Source organism: Haemorhous mexicanus, chromosome 5 (assembly GCF_027477595.1).
Source record: "Haemorhous mexicanus isolate bHaeMex1 chromosome 5, bHaeMex1.pri, whole genome shotgun sequence".
In the NCBI taxonomy this organism is placed as follows: Eukaryota; Metazoa; Chordata; class Aves; order Passeriformes; family Fringillidae; genus Haemorhous; species Haemorhous mexicanus.
The window spans coordinates 61,126,134-61,149,487 of NC_082345.1; the positions used below are offsets into that span (position 1 = coordinate 61,126,134).

The 23,354-nt window shown below is 35.9% G+C and overlaps 1 protein-coding gene across 5 annotated transcripts in view; it reads right to left on the reverse strand.

Moving 5' to 3' along the window:
• CPNE8 (copine 8) overlaps window positions 1-23,354 on the reverse strand; it is a 69,052-nt gene that overhangs the window by 2,863 nt on the left and 42,835 nt on the right. For 4 of the 5 annotated variants that reach the window (XM_059847308.1, XM_059847309.1, XM_059847311.1 and 1 more), the window contains 9 exons: window positions 23,258-23,333; window positions 20,587-20,640; window positions 17,452-17,513; window positions 13,650-13,696; window positions 12,817-12,998; window positions 11,418-11,545; window positions 7,910-8,012; window positions 5,248-5,305; window positions 2,507-2,580 (listed from right to left, as the gene is read on the reverse strand). In XM_059847308.1, the coding sequence (XP_059703291.1) occupies window positions 2,507-2,580; window positions 5,248-5,305; window positions 7,910-8,012; window positions 11,418-11,545; window positions 12,817-12,998; window positions 13,650-13,696; window positions 17,452-17,513; window positions 20,587-20,640; window positions 23,258-23,333 (784 nt within the window). Of the gene's footprint in view, window positions 1-2,506; window positions 2,581-5,247; window positions 5,306-7,909; window positions 8,013-11,417; window positions 11,546-12,816; window positions 12,999-13,649; window positions 13,697-17,451; window positions 17,621-20,586; window positions 20,641-23,257; window positions 23,334-23,354 lie in introns of those variants that run through there. The other variant, XR_009486612.1, reaches the window with a different exon arrangement.

Sequence of the window (23,354 nt, forward strand, 5' to 3'; positions counted from 1 at the left end):
CACAGGAGCTGGAGGAACTATGGAGAAGAAAGCAAACCTAGAGATGTACAAGGACATTTAACATGGAGATGGCACAGGAATAGAATGAAAGGCATAAGGGAAACCAAAGGGAAACTGATGGAATGCCAAGTGCTTTTTTGTACAATTTAAGAGTTTAATTAAAAAGGCTGATATGCAAAATTCTTGGGAGAAACAACAGGTGCATCACTGTAAGTAAATATTCTCCTAAAATGCCTCAAACAGCGAAAGGAAAAGAAAGGAAGAATTTGTACATGTCATACAGAGCCCCACAACATGTATGCATCCTAGTGAAGAGGAAAGAGGGAAGGACATGCCTTTACATGAATTGCAGCCAGTCGTAAATGTAACACATACAGTGACTCACTGTTAACAGACAAACCTTTCCTGTACTAATTTATCAAAATATTTCACAATACTGTTAGAATTAATAAGTAATTTCACTAGTTAATTTTAATTAACCTAATACACAAAACCCCATAAACTGTTTTATCTGAGTAGTTAGTTTTATAAAGCAAATCAGTTTCAGCCTGTTAGATACAAAATAAAGGTCAAACCAAATTTAGACAGTTTGACAGAATCCCTTTTTATTTATTTAGTTAGTCTATAAAGTAAATATTTGTTAGTATTTAGACAGAGAAAGAGCACAAAATAATACTGTCTTTGGGTAATTCAATATGGCATGGGGCAACATTCTGATTAAAATATATTAATAATAAATAAACATTTTATTACAATTCTGATATGCAATGAATTCCAAAGAAATACAAAAGGGTATTCACTCCATTTTTTTCTTCAGCACAGGTCAGTAATCTCAAAGCAAAGCATTTTCACAAATCTTGTTTATAATATGTTAGAACTGTACCTATTTATGCTCTTTAGAGCTTTTTGGGCTGCTGTTGTTAGAGAAATTGTGTTGCTTATATTTCAATGCGTTTAAACATAAATGTAATGCTTGCCAGAAGATACCTGAATTAGCTTTAAAAAGTCTGACAAGGCACACAGGGCTTTGCAGAAATACAAGCTTGGGGTCCACCCCACACACTGCTCTGCTGAAAGCACTGACATTTACAGAACAACAAATTACAGACAGCCCCTCTCCAGCCCAATATGGACACCAGGGAACACTACAAAGACTTTGACAAAATGAGAAATAATTTCTTATCTCCTGTTCATCATCCCTACCTTCAAAACTATGACAACAATGACCAAAGAAGCCAGCATGTTTTAATCTGCTAAGAGTTTTGGTACCTCACTTTCTAATCAGTTGTTATCTCTGTATGTTGCAAAAATGAAAAAAGTATCTTTCTCAACTTTTAGAATTCAGGAATCCATGACTTTCTTTAATGTATGTAATCTTTTATGTAATCCACAGAGAGTATGAGGGTAATTTAATTTCTGTCTTATGGTCCTTTCTGATCCTCATTTAGAAAAAAGAAATAAAGAGAATTTTAATGTAGTATGCAAGAAGACTGAAGAAGACTGAAATAAAGAGTTCTGACCATTTTTATTTCCATATATTGATGAAGCTTTATTTTTGTATTCTAATAAAACCAAACTATAAAATTAGGTGTCAAATACATGTTTTGAACACGTTCTTGGATTGAAATATTACATCCACCAGCAGTTATCAATCAATCCTTAAACATTCATCAGTATCAGTGTTTGTAACATTAATATTTTGAAGTTTCAGTTCCTGCAGATATAAATGGAAACAAGTAAACATATCCCAAAATTCAACAGCTGCTATCCGACCTTAATTATCATGCAGTATGAGCTATTGATATGGCTCACTTACTCATCCTCTATATATATTCTATTAAACAACAATATAAAATCCAACCTGTCTGGAACAGAAATAAGTGCAAATAAGTAAGAGGAAAAATAAGTGAACACCATGAAGTTTGACAAATAGGAGGAAAAAAGGAAGAAGAAGAAATGGCAGTTCTAAGGTGAGGTTTGAATCTAAGGATGCCTGTCAGTGTTTAAGAGGCATTTGGACAATGCCCTAAATAACAAGCTCTAACTTTTAGTCAGCCCTGTACCTGAGTGGCCAGGCAGTTGCACTAGATGTCTGTTCTAAGTCCCTTCCAACTTAAATACTCTATTTTATAAAGGCATTCAGCCACTACCAGGAAATATGGCTTCCATATAAGATTTACTTCTAGCCAGAACCCATTTTTTCTAGAAACATCATGTTCCTCCAAATTTTCAGTAGCTAACACTTCTCCATGGCTGTATAACAGCAAGACTTTATAACAATGTCCTGCCAGTTAGGGGTCATTTCCTAACAAATGCAGATCCACTCTTGTGTGTTATAAAAAGGCTTAGAGCTGTCACAGAGAGTTTCTGAGCTTGTTATAAACACCTCAAGATAAAGTATGTAAGTGCTAAGGTAAAATGAAAGGTAGGAATACAGATAGAAATGAGAATTCAAAACAAAGAGGAACAGTAAAATCTATCTATGAGAATATATTTTCTCTCCCACCTGCACAATGTCTCTTTCTGCAAATCTTCCTCTTGAAGAAATCCTTACTACATCCCCATCCAGTTCTTCCATAGCTTAAAAAATAAACAAAAAACCCCTTATGAGATCAGGTACACAATAAAATCATTTTACTGAGAAAAATTTCAAACAACTTACACTTTTGAGCAATAAAAATCCAACAGTTCTTCTTTAGGTAACTCTGTTAAGACCATTTGCATCAGAAAATACATCATGTTTTATAGCTGTTTTGCACTTTTTCACGGTGACAATACATACTTTTATCTTTATTGTCACCTTCAGAAAAGTACAGACTATGACAAAGTTTTTATCCTTTCATCCCTCAAACCAGCAAGTATATCTGGTTTTGTGAGGCAATATATATACACTTTCAGAGGTGGAGAAGAATTCATCTTCAGCAGCTATTGTTACAGAAGATATCAGAGGAAACAGCACAGAGAGGTAATAACTCACATTCACACTGAAAAAGCAGTATCTTCTAATGCTAAGGAATGAGGAATGCTTAAAAAAATTATTAAATTTATTGGGCAATTCTTCTTGTATCTTCTGAGCAGGATATAGGTAAGCTCTGTTGTCCAGATACCTGGAAGCTATTCTAGGTAGAAGGATGTACCTGCTCTCTTGTCAGTGTTGAAATGGATGGATTTGGGAGCTCAGATTATTGCTGAGATGTTGGATCTGCAGTTGCACAAACCTTCTTTCAGTGAGTGCTATGAAAACCAAAGCCCTGCACCTCAGCTTCTCAGGGGTTTACAAACTGGGCTAAATTCACTGAAACCAGCACTTCAAACCCTAGTTCTTCTGAAGCAAGAACTAGAAAGTATAAATGACACCATCAGGAGCCAAGCTGAACAGAGTATATTTGTTCAAAGAAACAAATCAGTAGGTCTGCAGAGCATGTTGCCTGATGATGCTGTTGCAAAAACATACACATGTTCAAACCAGGACACTGAACAAATATTTGAAGGAGTTTCCTTAAAAAAATTTCCAAAACAGACATAAAGCACATCCTTCCCAGGAAACTCCAACCTAAAACCAGTATTCAGGGAAATACCAAATTTGCTTAGTTTGTTCTTAACATTCTCTAGGGAACTACCCACGGCCATGTCAGATACAGAATACTGGGCAAAAATGCTTCTGCTGGGACCTGTTACAGCCATCCTCACATCCTTTAAGTGAAGCTCTGCCAAATGTGTGTGCCATCTACCCAAATTTCAAAGTTTTAAGAATCCCTCTGGTGTCCCCAGGGGCTGGGAGACCCAGGGAGCAGGGAGATCTGGAGAGGAGCAGCTTGGTCTTTCCAGGGGCACTCGAATGTGCAGACACCCTGAACATCACCCTCCTGCAGGCACACTCCTTCAGCATGCACAGCAGACAGGGAGTCTGGTGCTTATTCCAGAAGGAATTTCTGTAAATGGAAGCAATTCCTCTGCTCTCTTGGGTCCTGAGGGACCACAGACTTGGCATACACCTCAGGATGAATCTCCCTGAGGCAGAACACACCAGGATTGTAGCTCCAAAGATGGAAACTGCATCCTGCAGTACAAACACAATCCCACCTTCAGGAAAGGGGGAGGGAGGACACCCCAAGAACATGTTCTGACTGAGAAAGGGAACCTGGGGAAATCCAAGGGCTAGACAAACAGCGAGAAAGGGAATATGCAATGGAGGGGTCAGAGAATGGTAAGTAGCACAGGACTACGTTGGAATTCTCAGGAGTAAAAATGAAGTTTACAAAGTTCCATCATATGCATTTATGAATATAAACAGTCCTTTCTCACTGATTGTGCCATACAAGCATCTAAAGTGTAAGTGTTCACCTGGACAATTTCTTCAAGGAGTAAGATACTTAAAATTATGACTACTATACCACTTGCCAAGCAGCATAAGAATAATGCTTGTAATAAAATAAAATAAATTTTAAATAAAATAATTTTTGTCTTGTTTTTTTCCTCTTTTTTCCTACATTTAGAGTATTTGTACAAAAATTACCATGTACAGTCATTAGTGAACACTAAACATCTGTGGTAGTAGTACCAAGTATATTTCATGTACAACAGAAGGCATACTGTCTAACCAGATGTACTAGAATTAAACAGTATTTAGGACATTGAGGAACAGACACACACAATGTCTACACTTCATAGCGCAGTGAAACAAACTTAATAAATTTTTACAATTAATGGAAGCAGATTAGTTATTACAACAGAGAATGGTGTTACAGAATATCACAGTAAGAACATGTAAATAACCTGGTAATTTCTCTCCTGCTGTAACATTCTGCCAATGCTGCTGCACAGTAGGGCTCACTCCTGTCACCAAGTGAAACCCTGTTTAATCCACATCACCTCAAATGTATTTATTTTTCTCAAGATTTTATTACTGCAGTAAGATCAATATTTCCACTCAACTGACACTTCACAAGGCATCTAAATATTTGTGTTGAAGAAACTGAACATTTCTTGATTATACTTACTTTACTGTAAATGCTGAGCCACCATATGGTTCTGACTTGAACAGAGAGCCTGAGGGGCTACACAGCTCCACATGGTAGCTTGTAATCACACCGAGTTATCAATCAATCAATCCAGCTGGAAATGCCAGCAGCACTCACTCCTCGCTTCATATAATGTTCTTTTAAAGACCAATATTTGTTTGAAAAGCTACATATTACTAAATTGTAAGCAAATATAAAAAAATAGGAAAAACACTAGAACACTTACCATCAAACTCTGCTGGTCCTACCCCCACTATAATTATGGACATTGGAAGCTTTGAAGCCTTCAAAAGAAGAAGAAAAAGAGGTTTAATGCATTACATAACCTCTGCCAATAACAGGAGATCTGAGAACAAAGTGAACAAAAACCACGCAGAAATAATGTTTAAAAGAACAATTTTTTCCCCCTAAAAAGTTGAGCGGTATAAACTGTCTGCTTAAGTGGTACAAAACATCTTGGATAAAGATAGAAAGGCACATGTTTACTTTATTTTTTTCATTACCATGTCTTTGAATCATATAGGATGCTATTTAAAGACAACAAATGATGTTAGCATTTGATATTAATATGACAACTAAGAGGAAAATTTCTCCTAGAAACTTCTGTAAACTGACAATTGCAAATATGTATTTAATAACAGTCTGACATTTATTTAAATGTGCTTTGCTGTTTCTTGATCTTACACAGCTGCTTGCAACCATGGGACACTATTTTGTACATTGATCTTATGCCAATTTTTAAAAGGAAAGAAATAATCTATTTGAGCAATATGTATATTTTATTTATCCCATTCATTAAATTTTACTGTAGTCAATCATCCATGCCACAGACAAGCAAGATATAGAATTGGCTTGTGGTAAGATTTTTAATTTTACTTTATCTTATTCATTCAAAGATATCTGGCTTTCTCTGAATAAACTCTGTAAAATCTTTAGAATTACAAAGACACTATCTTAAATATTAGACTCTCCTGTCCTGATAGTAGCATCAGTTTACAGAAAAAATGTCAATCTGCCTCTGATGAAGAAGGCATCAACTAAATCCAAAGAACATTCAGCAAATGTCAGGATTGAAAACTTAGTGAGATAATTCTGTTGTTTATTGAGATATTGTGATCAACTGTAAAATGTCTACAGTCATTTTAAACATTAAACAGGAACATACACTGGTCAAAAAAATCATAGATGCAGACCTTCTGATCCATTAGTACAGAACCTTCTGTTTTCTAGAATGTTATTTTTTGATTGTAAAGAAAATATCCTCTAAAGAGATTCCTACACAGAATTATGTGATACAATGAAATATGAAACAGTAAGTGGCAAGGACAGCATAAAGACAAAGAGTTAAACTTTTGCATATGAACCCAAGTGTTGGCATTTCTTGAATGGCAGCATAACCTTTAAACAGTTTGGTAAAGCAGAATGTGTCTGACATACATGCTGTAATGAGAAAGTTGCCTAAAAGCACAATTACTGTTAAAATTGAAATATACTCTGAGTTTTATACACATCAAGTTGCATTGGACATCACTGCCCTTTTTAGTATGATAGATATTATTAAGACCGAAAAAACTGCTTTTGAATAGCATTTAATTAGTTCTGTCATGGTACACTGTGCTCACACTTCAAGAAACATGCAGAAAAATGAAGGCGTCTTCATAAAAAACCCAGGCAGCAAATATTACCAAACTTCCACTTATACCAAGCTAACACATCTGCTGTGTTCCCAGACAGCTGCAGACTAACAGCCATTATTTGTTGAAATGAACTGCTACTGAAAACAAGGGTTTTCTGTATGTCTTGGTGGCAAAGGAATTAATCTTACAAGGTATCAGCCAACTGCATTCACTGGTCTCCTATGCACAGACTTCAAATGGAAGGGTGAGTCAGAATCAAGAGCTGCTCTTTTTTTCTCCACTGAGTCTTTCTGTCACCTAAAAGCAGCTCATCTAAAAGAAATTATGTTTCAAACTTCTAGTCTGGGCTAGAGAATGAATTTCCAAGCTTGTTATTACACAGATTCTGTGTATGTGCTGCAGGCTGGGACTGAGGGCATCTTGGTCCCCAGGGGGAGGCAGAACACTGGGGTGGCATTTTCATGTGCACCCCACAAACTGAAACAGCATCAAATCTCTACAGGAGGTACTGAAAGTGGGTCTTCAAAACTATGCCACCTAATTCTACACTATTCACTTGGACATGATGCTAAATTACTTTTATGTAGGCTTTTCAACTCACCACTCTGCTGTTAACTAAATCCACTGTGGTATGTTAAAAACTACTGGTAGAGATCTTTTCCAACCATGTCTAGGAGTGTTTCTGTGAGTACTTTTATCTGAAATTTCCCACAGGCAAAAGCACAACAGAACCTGCTCATAATACAGAATATTACCTATACCCAAGGCAGTTTTGAAGAGAAAAATACTGAAAATGATGCAGAAACTAAGAAATAAGGAACTTACAGAGTTTTAGGGGACTGTTTTGAGGGAAATCAGATAATTGGTATGCTTGCCATTCAGGATCAGAAAGTTGGGGGCAGTTTTTAAAAAGTGTGGGGATCAAAACTGTCAATTATGAGAAAGACAAAAAAGAGTTTACTATGCAAAACTGCATGGTGGGATGTGCATGAGGAAGGAGGAGGCAATAAATAGATGAGCAAAATCATACAAACATACAGTGTTAGAAGAGTATCACCACAAAACACTATCCAATTAGGTCAAGTTCAACTTTTGCTTTCTTTTCATCTTTATGCATAATAAACTTCTCCTATTTGGTAAAAATGGGTACTCATGGAACAAACCTAGTGCCTGAACTATTAATCCACTTACTTCATTGCCTAAAATATGAATTCCTGCAAACATTATTTCAACACTTTCAGTTAAACTTACATTCACTATGGATTCTTTTGTCTGAGCCATATCAGATATAACTCCATCTGTAATAATGAGAAGAACAAAATACTGGGAGCCATCTTTTACGGAAGCAGCATATCTAAGGGAAGAAAAACCAATATTATAATAGTAAAAAAAAACCTTTATAAAAGGAATTAATATGAAAACAAGCTGTATTTGTAAAATTTGACTACCAAGGACTAAAAACCACAGTGAATTTCAAAAGTAAAGACATTCATAACTAAGCCAGACTTTATACTTTTAAATGAGAACATTGAAAAAAACATAACTAATACAAGACTGACAATCTGCATGTGTTTCATCAGTGAAAAATGGGAACTGCACCACAACCAAAAGGAGCAGGGACAGAATGTGCTTTATAGAATGATGAGATGCTAGAAAGCCTAAGTTATTTAATAGGTATTACCTACGGGGAACACAGCTTCCTATGAAGGGAATACATGAATACTGAATGGTTGGGTTTATAGCACAAATAAAACTTAACACATTGCATATTTTTCTCTTCTTTTTTTTTGTCTTACAAATCCAGGTTACTTACTGTTGACCATGATTGCAGATTTATAGTTCACATTTATGGGCAGGTTTGTAAAAGGCCTGAACATGCACCCCACAGCCCTGGCCTTGATATTAATTTCTGTGCACCACCCACTGATGTCCTTTCCTGAAAGACTCAAGCTTCTCCTTGTGCTGTACAGGAATGCAAGACAAAATACACCCAGTGCCATCCAGTGCCATTCCCACCTCAGTCAAAGAACCCAAGAACTACTCAACTACTCTCTGAAAACGAGCAGCTTTTGAAGGTTTGAGAAGTCCTGAAAGAGAGTGAGCCCAAAAAGCCTCACTAAATTCTATGGCCTGAACAGAAGAACTTTTTTCTGTGGGAAGCTGTTTGCTGCTTCACAGCCACTACAGTTCCTACTTTTATGAAGGCTCTTGGTGCTGTGAAGAAGTCAAGAAGTAGAACCTTGTGCAGTGAGTTGTACAGAGAGCAGTAAAAGAAAAAAATTAGTTGCCTCAGGAATACTTTTGAATACATGCCCAAATACCTAGTATGACTGTGAAATAACTCACTATTTTATTGGTCACTGAATATGAATGGCCTGGCTCACTGAAGAGAGCATGTTTAATGCTTACATTTGCTTACAAAATCCTCTGATGACAACACAGTGCACTGGCAGGCAACTATTTCTGATAAATATAATGCTGCAGCACAACATTTATAAGAGTTTGGAGAAAGCCACAACTGATTTACAGATCATCAGCATCTTCCAGCCTCTCCCCAGGATCCAGAAGGGTAAAGAAGCCATACAAGCAGTGAACCTGTTGGATATCACCTATTTGCATGCTGGCAGTAGGAACTGATAATTAAATATTGAGATTAGCAAGACCTACCATGGAACACGTTTTCACTGCCAAGCAGAGACTTCTTTTATCTCACTTTTCCACACTGCTTATAAACTTTTCAATGATGACTGCATTGACAAGGTATGATGACAGAGTAAACATTATTATCCTCCCTGACCACCTAACACTGTCTACATACCTACACTGAAGAAATGGAACAGAAATTTGGTTATTTCAAATTTTTCACAGATTAAAATGCTCCAAAGCCTTTTGCAAGAAAGATCTTACATGAGGAAGGGAGATGGGAGATGACACTAAGTTGAATCTGGTGTAGTTTAGATAATTCTCTGACTGGAGAAAGGATAAAAAAAAATCATTATCTGCCTAAAGAGTTTCCAAAGAATACCAATATCACAACAGGACAGTAATATGTGACATTGGTTACAGAGATTTCATCCGAGGCATTCTTTTAACTAGCAGGGATGTGGAAAGAAGAAATTTCTTTGAGGATGAAAGTAGGTTCAAAGAGTAAGTGCAGGGCAGTACCATGTCTATGGGAGTCATCAGAATAATCAAGAAATTGAACCTTGAAGGAAAATGGTGTTACTGAGAACTGGACTGATGCACAGACTGCTCTAAGGATGATCATGCAGTAGAAATCCTTGTGAAGACACTCAGCTTTCCCACTATTATGGAGTCTGATTTGCTACTAGGAGGAGCTTCCAAAGTCTGCCACAAATTGCTGTTTAGACAAAAGTTCAGTGGAACGACTACTAATACTGGTGGACAGTCTTCTGTTATTCTGCAAATGTTGGCAAATATTCCTGAAAAACAACTGGTGAGAAAAAGAACTAATTTTATGCCAATGCTTTAATAAAACTGGATCAAAATTTCAATTCTTGCAATGAACAGCAGGCTTGAGATAAACTGCCAAGTTCTGGGTCAGGCATCTCAGCTGCTATGACCAGTTCTGAAGAAAAAGAAAGAGCCAGAAAAATTGTTGGGTGAGATTTCCAGATGATGTGGCTAATGCAGACACTGAGTGCCACATCTATGGAACACTGTTACTGAAGAGATCATGTCAAGGGAAAGATTAAAGGAGACAGATACTCTCAGATGACAAGCAATGTAAAATACATGTACATAATTTTAATGGTATGATCTGAAAACAAAACAACTAACCCTAATGATAAATAGCTGAGATCAGCTATCTAGCCATGCTAGGGGGCACAGAAAATTCTCTGCACCACAGAATTTGCAAACTATTTTCTGCTGGTCTGTAGAACTAACAACAGCAAACCAGATAGTACATAATATCTCTTGCTATTAAAATTAGGTATTTTGCAAGCCCATAAATAAAACATTACCAGTACACTGATTTACACATCCCTACTTCTTTATTTTGTAACCAGTAGCTCTTTGTGTCTATAAATAAAATAAAATCTATTCAGCAAATTACCTAAGCTATATCACCTTCCTATATAAATTCATGGAGGTATTACACTGCCAAGGTCCTGAGCTCAAGATTATAAGTCAAGATCTTGTCTGCCAAAATAAGGCAACCTTATCCTTCTTAAGAAACTTTCTACAAACACAGGGAGGTTTTTACTCGGAGGAGTTAGATGAGGTGTTGCATAGCAGCACCATGGCTCCCCAGTGGTGCCAGCTGTACCACTGCCTTAAAAGTACCACTACCAGCTTGGAATTGTTGGCACAGAGATACCTGGAAGATCTTGCTGACATCTGGGACATTCTGAGATTAGAGAAAGTACACATACCTAAAAAACCTCAAAGCTTATAAAAATTTTTGATAGATGCACATATTTTCTGTGAAGCAATAATTCTGTGCTCTAAAGGACAAAAAAGGAACTTGACATGACAAAAATTTTATTTCCTTATGATTTCTGCTAAGAATTTTGACTCAGGCTGGTCAACTTGTATTTCTTTTTAATCAGCAATTAAATTCTGCATAATACCAGCACATGGTCTTCAAACCTACTCAAAGTCACAAGGTAATTAAGGGACTGAATAAACAAAACAACTGTCAATAAATACCTTCCTCTGTAACTGCCAGCCTTTTATTTGCAGCAGTTATTCTGACACAAAGAAGTTTCTGCACAGCACCTGTTGTGATGCTTACCTGGCTACATGATTAATTACAGGGGCAAAGTTTGTTGGTCCATAAAGCTGTACAGATTTTAGACTCCTGTAGTAAGCCTCCATTACACCATCAATTCCATGGCAGTATGGATTTTGAGGGTTTCCATTCTAACAAAACAAGAGATGATTAATCAGTGTAAGTAATTATGAAGTAAAAACTACACAGGTTAGTGAACACTACCCAGTGTGGATATTTAAAAGGCAAAGGCCTAAGCATTCTAGGATCTATTCAGAGAGTTTACTACAAATGCCCAGGGTATGTGCCACGTCTGAGGTAAGGAGGTTCTACCAGCCTCAGCAGTCTGAATCACTAGGGCTGGCTCCTAGACATAAACACCACCTTTAGTGTAATTGAAACCTCCTTCATACATGAAACAGACATTTCCCTCTGTGGATTTAAGGTATGAATTACAGGTCAGATGTAAACCTGGAAGCATGTTTAGGAGCACAGTTCAGCCTCAATGATTTATTCTTTTAGAAATGTGAGAAAAAGAAATGGTAGTCAGATCCTGAGTTCATACACTAAGAAGTGTGTAAGGTAAACAATAAACTTTCCATTGTTTTGGCCCGATATTTCTGCATTGAAAAAATTATTTTTGACCTGGTATAAAGAAATGAAGAAAGGAATTTACTCTGAGGAAAGATATGCTGCACTCTTTTCTAGCAGAGGCTGACAGAAGAAATACACATCCACAGTCACCAATCTGTGGCCATGTCTTTCATGCTACCTGATTAGAACTCCCCTGATACACCTACATTTGCTATAATTCTGACAAATTTACCCTACCCTGAGAAGAACAAAAACCTCAAAATAAGCAAGTAGATAAACCACCAACAGCAATCACAAGCATCACCCTTCTGGCAAATCCTGGTAGATTTTAGGTTTGTAATTTAACTGACCCATGGAGCAATCTCAGATTTATTCTCATCAACTCATCTTTTAGTCCACTTAGATATCCCTATGTCTCTGAACTAGCAGCCTGTAAAGACACAGATCCCAGAAAATGAGACAGAATAGTAAGAATAATAATGAAATATTATCTTGGAACACAATTTGTTTGCTTTAGAGATATTAGCTTCAGTCTGAAGTCTTAAAAGCATCTGTTTCTCAAGCTGCTACAGCTGAGGTTAAAGATGATTACTTTTCTTTATTACAAATTTTGGCCTACAGGGACTTCTTGACTCCAGATTTCTCTCCATAACTTCCAGTGAAGTAACTTCACTATGATAAAAAGTTTTGAAACAACTATTTAGAGTAAGCACAGAAGACTTAGCACATTCTCTGTTCTTTACTTGTCCAGTAACTGCTTAAGACTACAACCTTAACTCCCAAAATTCAGTTGTAAAGAAATTTTAAAAGTATATATTTATTTACTTACCAGTGCAAATTCATGTGATACTCTTCCATCTGGAGGAAGTCTAGCTCCAAAACCTAGAGCTGGGAACATTTTATCACTATCATAGTCCTGAATTATTTCACCAACAGCTCTCAGTGCCATGCCATAGGCATTCAGCTGATAGGGATTCATGTAGTGCAGTGAAGTTGGCTGTAAAGGGTTACCTGTTGAAGCAAGGATCAGATTTACTCTAAAACTGAATCACTTCATCACTTGAATTTTCTCTCCTAAAAAAAGAAGTTGTATCAGGTAAAAATGCAGTGTTCCAAATAAGTTTTAAAAGTAGCAGATTTTTAGTTGTTCTAAATACATTTCAGCAGAAGTAGCTGTATTTCAGCATTGAAAGGGCAGCAAGAAACTTCTAGATTTGTGCAATTTATAAACTTTTAAGATGAAATTTACCAAAGTATTATGACATTCTGAAAGCAGCTTTGGAGGAGGATCACAACTTATCTATGCTTAGCCCCACTTCAGCCTCACTCCCCCTGGAACTATTTGGCCCTTCTCAATAGATTCTTCTAAGTTTTCTCCCAGTAGTCACAAAAAACCAAACAATAATAGGAATAATAATAAAAACTACACAAATATTTGCAAATGGCTTCTGGCTATTAAATTTTATAGGTAGCTTTTCCAACTTTTATCTGTTCTGTTTGTCCTGCTTTCCTAGACAGGAATTGGCCTCTCATCTGTTGCTTGGCAAAATGGAATCCCAAGTCCAGGCAGTGCCAGCTGAACACTGTTACAAACACACACATATGTGCACTTAAAACTGGGCACAGCACAAACACACACAAGATGTTTATTTTTGTTCTTACCATTGGAGGCTGTGAAATCAATAGCGACTGTGAAATTGATTTGGGTTCTGCAGAAAAAGCAAACACAAATCTTATTAATAGTAGTACTGTTATGAAGAAAAATAAACAAGAGATGGTAACATCATTTGTGGACAAACTGTAGGACACTGACTTTTAATAGAGGAAATAAACACTGAAAATACTCTTATATAAGGTTCAAGCCAAGGGCTACACAACACTAACTTATTAACACACTGAAAACAGTTACTTGACTACATCATTCTTTTTTTCATTGTTTATTAAAAATCCCAAATAAATAATTAGTAAGAACTTAACTTCCATAAATATTACTAATTCCTTTTAACAGTAATACTGATTTTCCCTTGGACACATTTTAACCCTGGTCATGCAAGATGTCCTCTCCCAGCTGAGGTGGAATACCAAAAGAGAGTTATGTGCCTTATGGATTCAGTGCTGCATAGATCCCTACCACTTTGCTACAATTTAGTTGGCATAGAAATACATGATCTACTTTTAAGTGACAGGTGATTTTACCCTATCTATCTTCCTATATAACACAAGAAATTAAGAAAGTATCTTTAAAGGAACAGTAATCCTCACCTCACAACCAAAGAGAGAGCAAAGTGAAACCTGTCATTTTTAATATGAGTTCCATCAGTACTGATATACATAAGGGAACAAATTAAGCCTGAATGTAGTTTTTGACTAGGTTTGATTATGGTTTTTTAAGCAGTACATTGGAAGGAATCATGGATTCCCTGTAGCTTCAGAATGACAACCAGCTGGTCTGTCAGCAGGGGGGAGCAGTTGAAGGTTTGAGGACCACTTACTGCACAGAACTGTACAAGAGAGCTGTCAGAGTAACTAATTCTAAGAGGCTGCATCCTCTCCATGGCATCTAAACCCCCAGTGTCACTTATAATTTCCCCTTTGCAGATGCTTGTTGAGCCAAATGCTGTAACAACACACAGAAGATTTTTCCAATAAAGTCTCTTCAAGATCTTCCTCTTACATAGTTTTATTAGTCCTTGATAGTCTCCAAGGATACAGGAAACAAATAGCAAAGCTTCCAAAATACTTAGCTATGGCAGCCCTTGCTTTGTAACTTTCTCATGCCAGGCCTCCTGTGAACAGCAAATATGCCTCCCATTACAGAGGATAGTGTACTGCCTGGATTAAAACAGCTGTCATGAGAGGAGATCTGAATTTCCCTTTTGACCATCAATGATTCAATACAGTTCAGTTAAAATATGTGACCAAATCCTTCTGAATCCAAAAAATGTATGGGTGTTCATTTCTAAAGACCTGGAGGAAGGTAAGGCTTTTAACATGATGGAGGAAAACATTCCCTCTTATCTTCCACTAATCCAGGACAGAAGAGATGACAAGATATTTCAGCTGCAAAAGGATTCAGTTCCTGAATTTTACTGATTTACAAAGAACTAGCTCACTACCTTTTCCAATAAGTCAAAACAGGTAGAAACATCTGCACAGAAATATCTTTTTTGTAAAAAAAAAATCCCATTCCTGTCAGTTCAATTGCATTCCCTTCCAAGACTGTATCCCTTACACTGCTGAACTTATTCATATATTTGGAGGGGTTTTGATAGGAATATGTTACTAACTGGGGGCTGGATTAAGCAGCAGGAGAAATGTGATTTTGAAATATACAGTATTTTTAGCACAACATACTTACTTTAAATGTGGGAAGGTTGGTGTGGCAAAATATGTGATTGAGTATCAAGATGTAAAGAAAAGTCAGCTATTAAGGAGGTGCTATTTGATGTAATATTCAGATGCAAAAGAGACATCCTCCTCTTTTCTGCCATACTGCTATAAAATCCAGTCTTACAGAGTAAAAAATATCTGTGTTTATGGACAAACCTCTATTTCATTCTCCAAAGTTCTTTAAGAAAACAACAGTCATATAGATGATACTGGTAATGGAATATCCCAATTAAACAGATGCAGACTTAAACCATAAATAAATACTGTAATTATAATTTGTTAAAGCTGTCAAGATTTCCATGAAACCTCCATTAATTCTAAACACCTTAAATGATTTACAATGAAAGTTTTGAACATGAAGTTATTTTATTAGCACCCATTTATGGAAGAGCAAATATGCAATGGTGCCTATTGCAGAATCAGTGCTTTCTACCTCCTGCCTATCTAAATGGAAGAAAAACAGGGAACTTAAAAAACCCCAGTTTTGGAGGACATGATGGGAAAACAGACTGATTAATGACAAAATCTTCTCTTTCCCCTTCCTTGAAATATTTCTCAATTGGACTTTAACTGATATGTTGTCATATTAAATGAGACAAACAAAGGAAGGGAGAAGCCTAGAAAATAACTGAGTCTGAACCTCTTGACATGAGCCTCATGTCATGTTTACATAACTGCCTATGTTGCAGAAAGAAAGGTAAGGTTTTACACAAGTACTTCGACAGTTTTCACTGGCATGTACATAGAAATAAATTTGTATGAATCACTAAAAAAAGATTCTATATAAAATAATTAAATAAGTATTACTGTTCATACATTTAAACAAAGAGCATTCTAATTAATGATATTACTTTTTTGGAAAACGAGCAGAAAAAAGTTTAAGTGGAATTCATTAATATCACAAGTCTTCTCTGGCTTGCAGTTAATGAGATATACTTGCACTGTAACATCTCAGTGAGGAATGTGACAGACCACCCTGGAAAGATTACATAAGCAGCCCCTATAAAATTTTCTTTTCAAATTTACACACAAACCTCAGCTCCTCAGTTCCTTATACTTGCTCCTTCTGTAGAGATGAATTTTGAATGAATGGGGAATAGGATGGTCATGGCACATTTGTACAGCACACTTCAAAGGAAACAGCTGCACTAGAGGCAAGACTGTTTCTTCATGCATTTGTGCATACACAGACTTCAATCAATAGAAATTTCTAGTAAATATGGATGGATGGCCATTTTCAACTTCTGTCCAAGTCCCCAGCAGGAATGTAGGACTGCCACTCTGGGACCAAAGGCAAAGCCCTATGTAGTACTGTCAAAACACAGCACAGACTTTTTTTATTTCCACTGAACTCTGGTTAAAGACTTCAAAAAAAACCCAAAAAAATGGAACTTGTTTCTTCACAGGTAATCAATGCTCTCAAAACCATGCGGAATGTATATGCAGGCTTTATGGCCCAAAAATCAAAAAATAAGTGCCTAGGAATGCATAATAAATTTCCATTAGTTTAGAGATTAATCTGGAAGGTATGTTAAGAGCCAGGAATTTTTCAGATTTGGTCCCATTTTCAGGCATATTCTAGGGTAAGACATTTGACACTGCTGTCTCTACTTCTCTTTAGAAAAAAATGACAATAAATGAGAAATCAATGGTGTTATAAATTTTAATTAGTATTGAAAAAATGCCTTTGAAGAGTAAAAGCTCTAAATAAATACCAATATACTATATAATATATATATGATATTATATATAATATATATAATAAATACACCAAAGCTTAGTATAATTAGAAGAAATAGGCAGCATTTTAATAATTTAATATACATATGTAATTCCCTTTTGTTCAATCAAATTTTCTCTGGCTGATCAGAATTCACTCTGTCTCAGTGTTTTAGTATCAAGTCCAATTCCAACAGTATGAGAAAAGTCCCCTAAGTTAACTTAGTAACTGTCTGCTTGCTTTATGTAGGAAAGTACAGCCCCTAAAATGAGGAAATAATGAGCTCCTTACAGATGCTACTGAGAGCCATAAACAAATTGTGAAAACAAGAAAGGTTTGTTGCTAATCACATACCCGCCTTTAATATAGTCAAGGAATGAAACTTCTGTTTCAATTAGGAAGGAAAGCAATGTTACCTGAAAGCAAATAAAAGAGAGTCAGACATGAATTGTGTGTTTCCCAGCTGAACAAGTAGAGACATAAGCACAGTGTTTTTCAAGCTCTGTCCTTAGGACGTAATTTCCTACAGTATTAAGGGAAAAAAGAAGATTAAAAAAGATATTAAATAATTTCAGTAGGCAGCTCTTGAAAGGGAAGAGACAGGTTGAGAAGTCTACAATTGCCTTCTTTTTTCTATTTAAGGAGAAGGCAAGGGGCAGAAGATTGTATTCCAGAGCAGGTTACCACATACATGTTTTCTGATTTCTCTGTACTACACCTGCAATTAAATATTACAGGGTATAGATAATGCATCTATTCCATGAGCACTTCAACACTGTTTAAAGAACTTAATTACAATTATTTATAAAATTACTCATCTCACATTAAAGGCAGTATTGAATATTGATGCAAGCCTAGAATGTAAAAATCTAGTAAAGTATACACATACAGGAAATATATTAAAAAAATTTAAAGTAGTATGTGTACACACATGTATGTATGTATGTATGTATGTATGTATGTATGTATGTATGTATATGTATACATATATATCTGTACAGATATAAAAATGCAACGGTAAGAAATTTCAGCAGTCCCAGATTTTATCATTCAGAAATGACAGAGATCCAAAACACAGAGCAATCTAAAGGTGTTACTGGCATTTTCAGCAATCAAGTCACAGACGTATAAGATCCTGCATTTAAGATCTTCATATATTGTGCAATATTTATGAAACAAAGAATTAAAAATTTTAATTTTATTTACACAAATTCTCTCATTATATAAGTGCAGCAAGCAGGCAGTGAAAACTGCTTAAGTAACTACTCAGAGCAAATCCATGAATAAAGATACAAGGAATAAAAAGGGAGTGGAAATCATCACAAAATTTTGTGTCCATTGGCAGCAAAATATAAAAATGGAAAATACTCCTATGTTGTAAACTTTGAATGAGATTACATGTAGTAATTCTGTCTTCTATCCAACTTCCTTTGTCACAGTTCTCTGTGATTGAGTGAACAGCTAAGCTTAAAATCACCAAATTGCCCTTCTAGCTGAGAACAGAAGACCACAGCAATGTTCTATTATTAGTAGCATAGCCTTGCAAAAAAAGACCAAAATTTCTATGCATTTTCCCACTGGACACAGTAATATTAATGGTTGATCTGCTCTTACAGCTGGTTCTCTTGTTCCTACTTAATTTAAGCAAGTATTTTCACTGCATCTGATTTTAGAAGTCAAAAACTGGAAACAAACAACTCCCAAAGTACTGAAGTACTTACTTACATATAGGCAATGACTACCAATGCTTCAAGTTTTATGCAGGGAATTTTTTATTTCACTATTAGGCTTTGTTTAAAACTAACCATGTATTCTGAAACACTTCTGCTTAGTATGTAATTTGATTGCCTGAGTTCAAAATGACCCCTTAAGTAATAATAAATTGAGATATGCACTGTATGTACATAGTCCTTAAAGGCATTAGTGAGATAGCAGTCAATTATTTATATCCCCTTTAAGTTCTCCAAAAATCTACCTCCTATTAATGAAAATTTAAAAATTTGCAGGATAAAGAATATCTAGGGTAAATGATGAGGACAAGAAAAACAAAACTGCAGGCAAACACATAAGAAAGTGACCATGTGGAGAAGCAGAAGGGAAGCCTGAAGGACTCCTAGAAGTAAGGGCAAATGGGGACAGAGATGACTTGATATCAAAAAAATTTACAAAACCAACAGAAGAGAAGGAAAAAGAAAAGAAAGGGTGAAGAAGGAAAAAAGTAAAGAAAATTGCTACCAACCATTTATTGGAAATTTTGATGTAATTGGAAATAAAGAACAAGACACAGTTGATTTTGCCTGTTCAAACATGAGTAAAATATGTTTTTCCAAATGCAGACAGATACTTGTGAAGATGTTAAATTAGATTAAACCAAAATTAAAATGAAAATTGAATGTGAAAATACATTTTTTTGCCCTTCTGTACCCTATGCCAGATTTCATACCTAAAATTTAGCACTGGTTGGAAACAACCACTTTACATAAGTTTCTCACTCACTAATTTAATGAAATAGAACTTGATTTTAACATGGTAGATTTTAGTAAAAGGAATATGTTAGCAAAGAATAAATTACCTAATGAATTAGATATTGCATGGTAAATTTTAGCCGGCAAGCTGCTTTTGCCAATTTTTCATAATTTAAAGCAAAGGAAAAAGAAGTGTTTATTTTCTCACTGATAAACAGACTTAGACAAGAAAGTAAGAATGTCAAAACATTCCTTGAAGGCTACTTTTCTGCATGAAAATAGCCCTACTGAGCTCTGCTCAAGAGTGGAACTGTTCATGTGGAAAAAACCCACATGGTGGATGTGTTTACAAAAAACAACTCTCATAACTGATTAGGTTTTCCAATATACCAACCCTCAAAATTTATCTTCACTTTTTGTAAATGATGGTGTGAACATCATGGATGCCAGGACATCAAAGCGGAGCAAGTGCTGAATGGAAATCATTGCATTCCTACCAAATGGTTCATAAACATAAAAACAGAACATGGAATGCAAATCAAAAAAGAGAAATTCTCATTCCAAACAATACTAACAGATCTTTCAAAATAAACTTGCAAACACCAATTGGTAATAAAAATTGTTGACTTTTTTTCATTTTGCCATGATAAGCATACTAGCTTTTAACAATGCTAACTCAGCAGATACATTTTAAAAGAAAATTTATTTGTAAAAGTGCAGGTATGTTTCAGATAAAAATTAAAAAGTGTTTTCAGTTTCCAATAGTTTCAATTATTTGACTGAAATTGTTGTAGAACTTATTTTGAAAACCACTGGCGACTTGACAGCACATTTGGACAAATTTTATATCAAACCCTACAAATTAAAAAACGTCTGAAAATAAATGCTGTGTAAAAGTAAATAGATTTGTAATTGTGGCCTTGACAGAAAGTTCTATTCTAATATCCTGTTAAATTACAAGTCAACTACATTCTCTTTGAAGCAAGAAGAAAAACATCCCATAACATAAAATACATTTACTTACTGTTCCAGAATTAACATACTTTTTCTTTTTTCCTTTTTTCTTTGGATTTATTACCTAGAAACACAGATACAAACATTAAAGCAGTATGATTCAATATAAAGATAAGTGTAAGGTATTTTCAATGCAGAAAGTACTCTATTTTCAGTGCATGTTGAAAACCAGTGAATTTACCTTCATGGTACTTGCCAGGGAGCCAGTGCTGGTACTCATATTTGAAAATAAGGGATGGGGCAACAGAGGTGAGAACATTCATTATATCTGAGAGCTCAGTAAAACACTCTTTGAATTTTCCCAAAATTCTGCATTGTTCTGCATTCCTGATCCTATGTTTCAGTGTATAATGTCACTACTTTGTCACCTAACAATTCATCTCCTCACAATCCAGTTAATCTTTTTCCATCTGCTCCTCACAGCACCTGAGAAACACCAGAGCTGTTCTAGTCCCAATTTCTGTACTTGGTGCAATGACAGGATCTGCTGACAGGAAGATCAAGTTTCATGAAATAGGTAATTTCATGAAAATGTTGAAGATTACCACCTGACTACATACAGGAGTTTGGGGGGGCCTCAGTGCACTCCCCATACCAAGATTCATCATGGAGCTAGACTACAAAGCATTAAACAGTTTTCTTGAATGTTTGGAACCCATGGCCATAAAATTTCTCACTGTAGCCACCAATAATTTTTTTCCCTCCTGAATACCTACAAAAGGCAAGTCTCAGTTAATTTTGTTACATACACATGAAGATGTACTCCTGCTTTTCCAGAAATACACATGGAATCAGAAGCAAAACACGATTTTGTTAATTAGGTCATTCAACTATCTCCTACATATCTAGGAAATTCAATGCCTTATGGCTTACTGCCAAGTTTTACTGTAAACTACTCACAGATGTTCTGCAAATGATAAGGAATGAAAACATTCCCAATTGAAATCTTAGTCACTTATCTGGTATAAAATATTTAAAGAATTTTGCCTGAAAATGGGCAAACTAGTAATACTTGTCTTCCAAAGATTTTCTCCCCCAACCAAAATGAAATTACATTTAAAGATCCTATTCCTTGCACAACACAGAACAGTTGAGAAATGCAAGGCAGAAAGAGAAAACTATGATTTGAAGTCTTCCCAAACATGCTAAACAAGTGAGTCCCTCTTTTCCCCCAGTATGCCACACTGATGTTATACAGTAAATATTCTGCCAAGCTTTTACTCCTTTACACACATAAAAGCCTGTTAACTCTTCAAAAATCCCAAGTAGCTCCTGCCCCTCCATTTAACAGTGTCTGATGAGCAATAGACCAAGCCTGTGTAATGGTGGCAATTAACAATGCAGCAATTCTTGCTGAACCAAAATTTTAGTCAGAAAGTGACTCCTGCTGACATTTGCCCAGAAGAAGAAGATGAAGGTAACAGGCTGTCTGTCTGCCCTGTGGCAGTGCATTCACTGCTCTCCAGAATTCAATGGTCAGGCCTGAATTAGCAGCATATTGCTTGCCAGCAGACATTAAATGCCAAAGAGAAGATTCATTTGAACTTTCTGCTTCAGGTAACTTGGCAATTGACTTCTTAGGAATTGCAAGAAACTGCACTAGAGCTTGGAGTGAAATATCATGGCAAACAAGGCATATACTTGGAAGCAAAGATTACTTGAATGACAGCTTGTTTCTCTCCTATAATTCATAGTACTACAATGATTATAATACTTACATAGGGTTGTTTTTCAAATTTCAGATAACTTCAGCAATTAAACAACATTTTTGAGACTCTGAAAATTTTACATCCCAGCAGGAACCCAGAAAGCTACATGACTTATAATGAACCTATAAAAAAAGCTCAATTGCAAAGAGGTGGCTCCAGCAAGGTTCCTCATCTTTAAATATGGGACACTCACTGAAACTTCTCTACCTGCTTAAGGTTAGTTTGTAAAAGCAAAATGTTTAGAAAAGAATTTGCCCAGTATCTTGTGTTCTGATAACTGTACAGACTAAGCAAGTAGGAGCAGTACCCAAGTCTGCAGGAGTGCAGTGTGGGGAGGCAAACATGAGCTGCTCAGGAAATGTTCGCTGTTGCCAGGAGTATGATACTGACACTATATTTAAGAAACTGAAAAATTACTTAAGATGTTATGACAGGATACTCCTGGTAGGGTAGGATTTGTGTCAGAGATACAACAGGAGAGGACGTTTTCACTGCACACAGTAATCTGTATTATGACACTATTCACAGGAAACTACTATAACTTACTGTAACTCTGGGGTTGATCTTGGCTCTAAATAAGAAAAAAGCCATGGCTTTCAGTTATCTTTGTCCTGCTCTGCACAGTAGCACCTTTGCTCGCTCATCTTCAAAATAAAAGTGCAGCACATAATTGGAGCACCCTCCTTCCCTAATTTCTTTAGTGCTTACCTAAACCATTATATTTGCTACCACCTATCTTAGGACTATGATAATACTGAAGTATAATGGCAGTAGTCTGAGACCAATTAAAGGATACCTTAAGGAATACCAAAGACCTGCACACCGTGCAGAAGGAAAAAAAAAAAAAGGGTTATAGCCACACAGGCTTGCCTTCTCATTAGTGGCAAAAATAGCTTTCCATTGTTTTCAGTGTTTTCCATTGTTGTTTTCTCATTTATTTCCTGAGAGTGAGTAAATACTCACAATACTTACCTCATAAACATTGAACTGAGACTGCCCTCTCGACAACTCTCTGTAACTTGTTGTGAATTCTCCAATGAAATCATGGCTGTTTGAAAAATAAGATTTT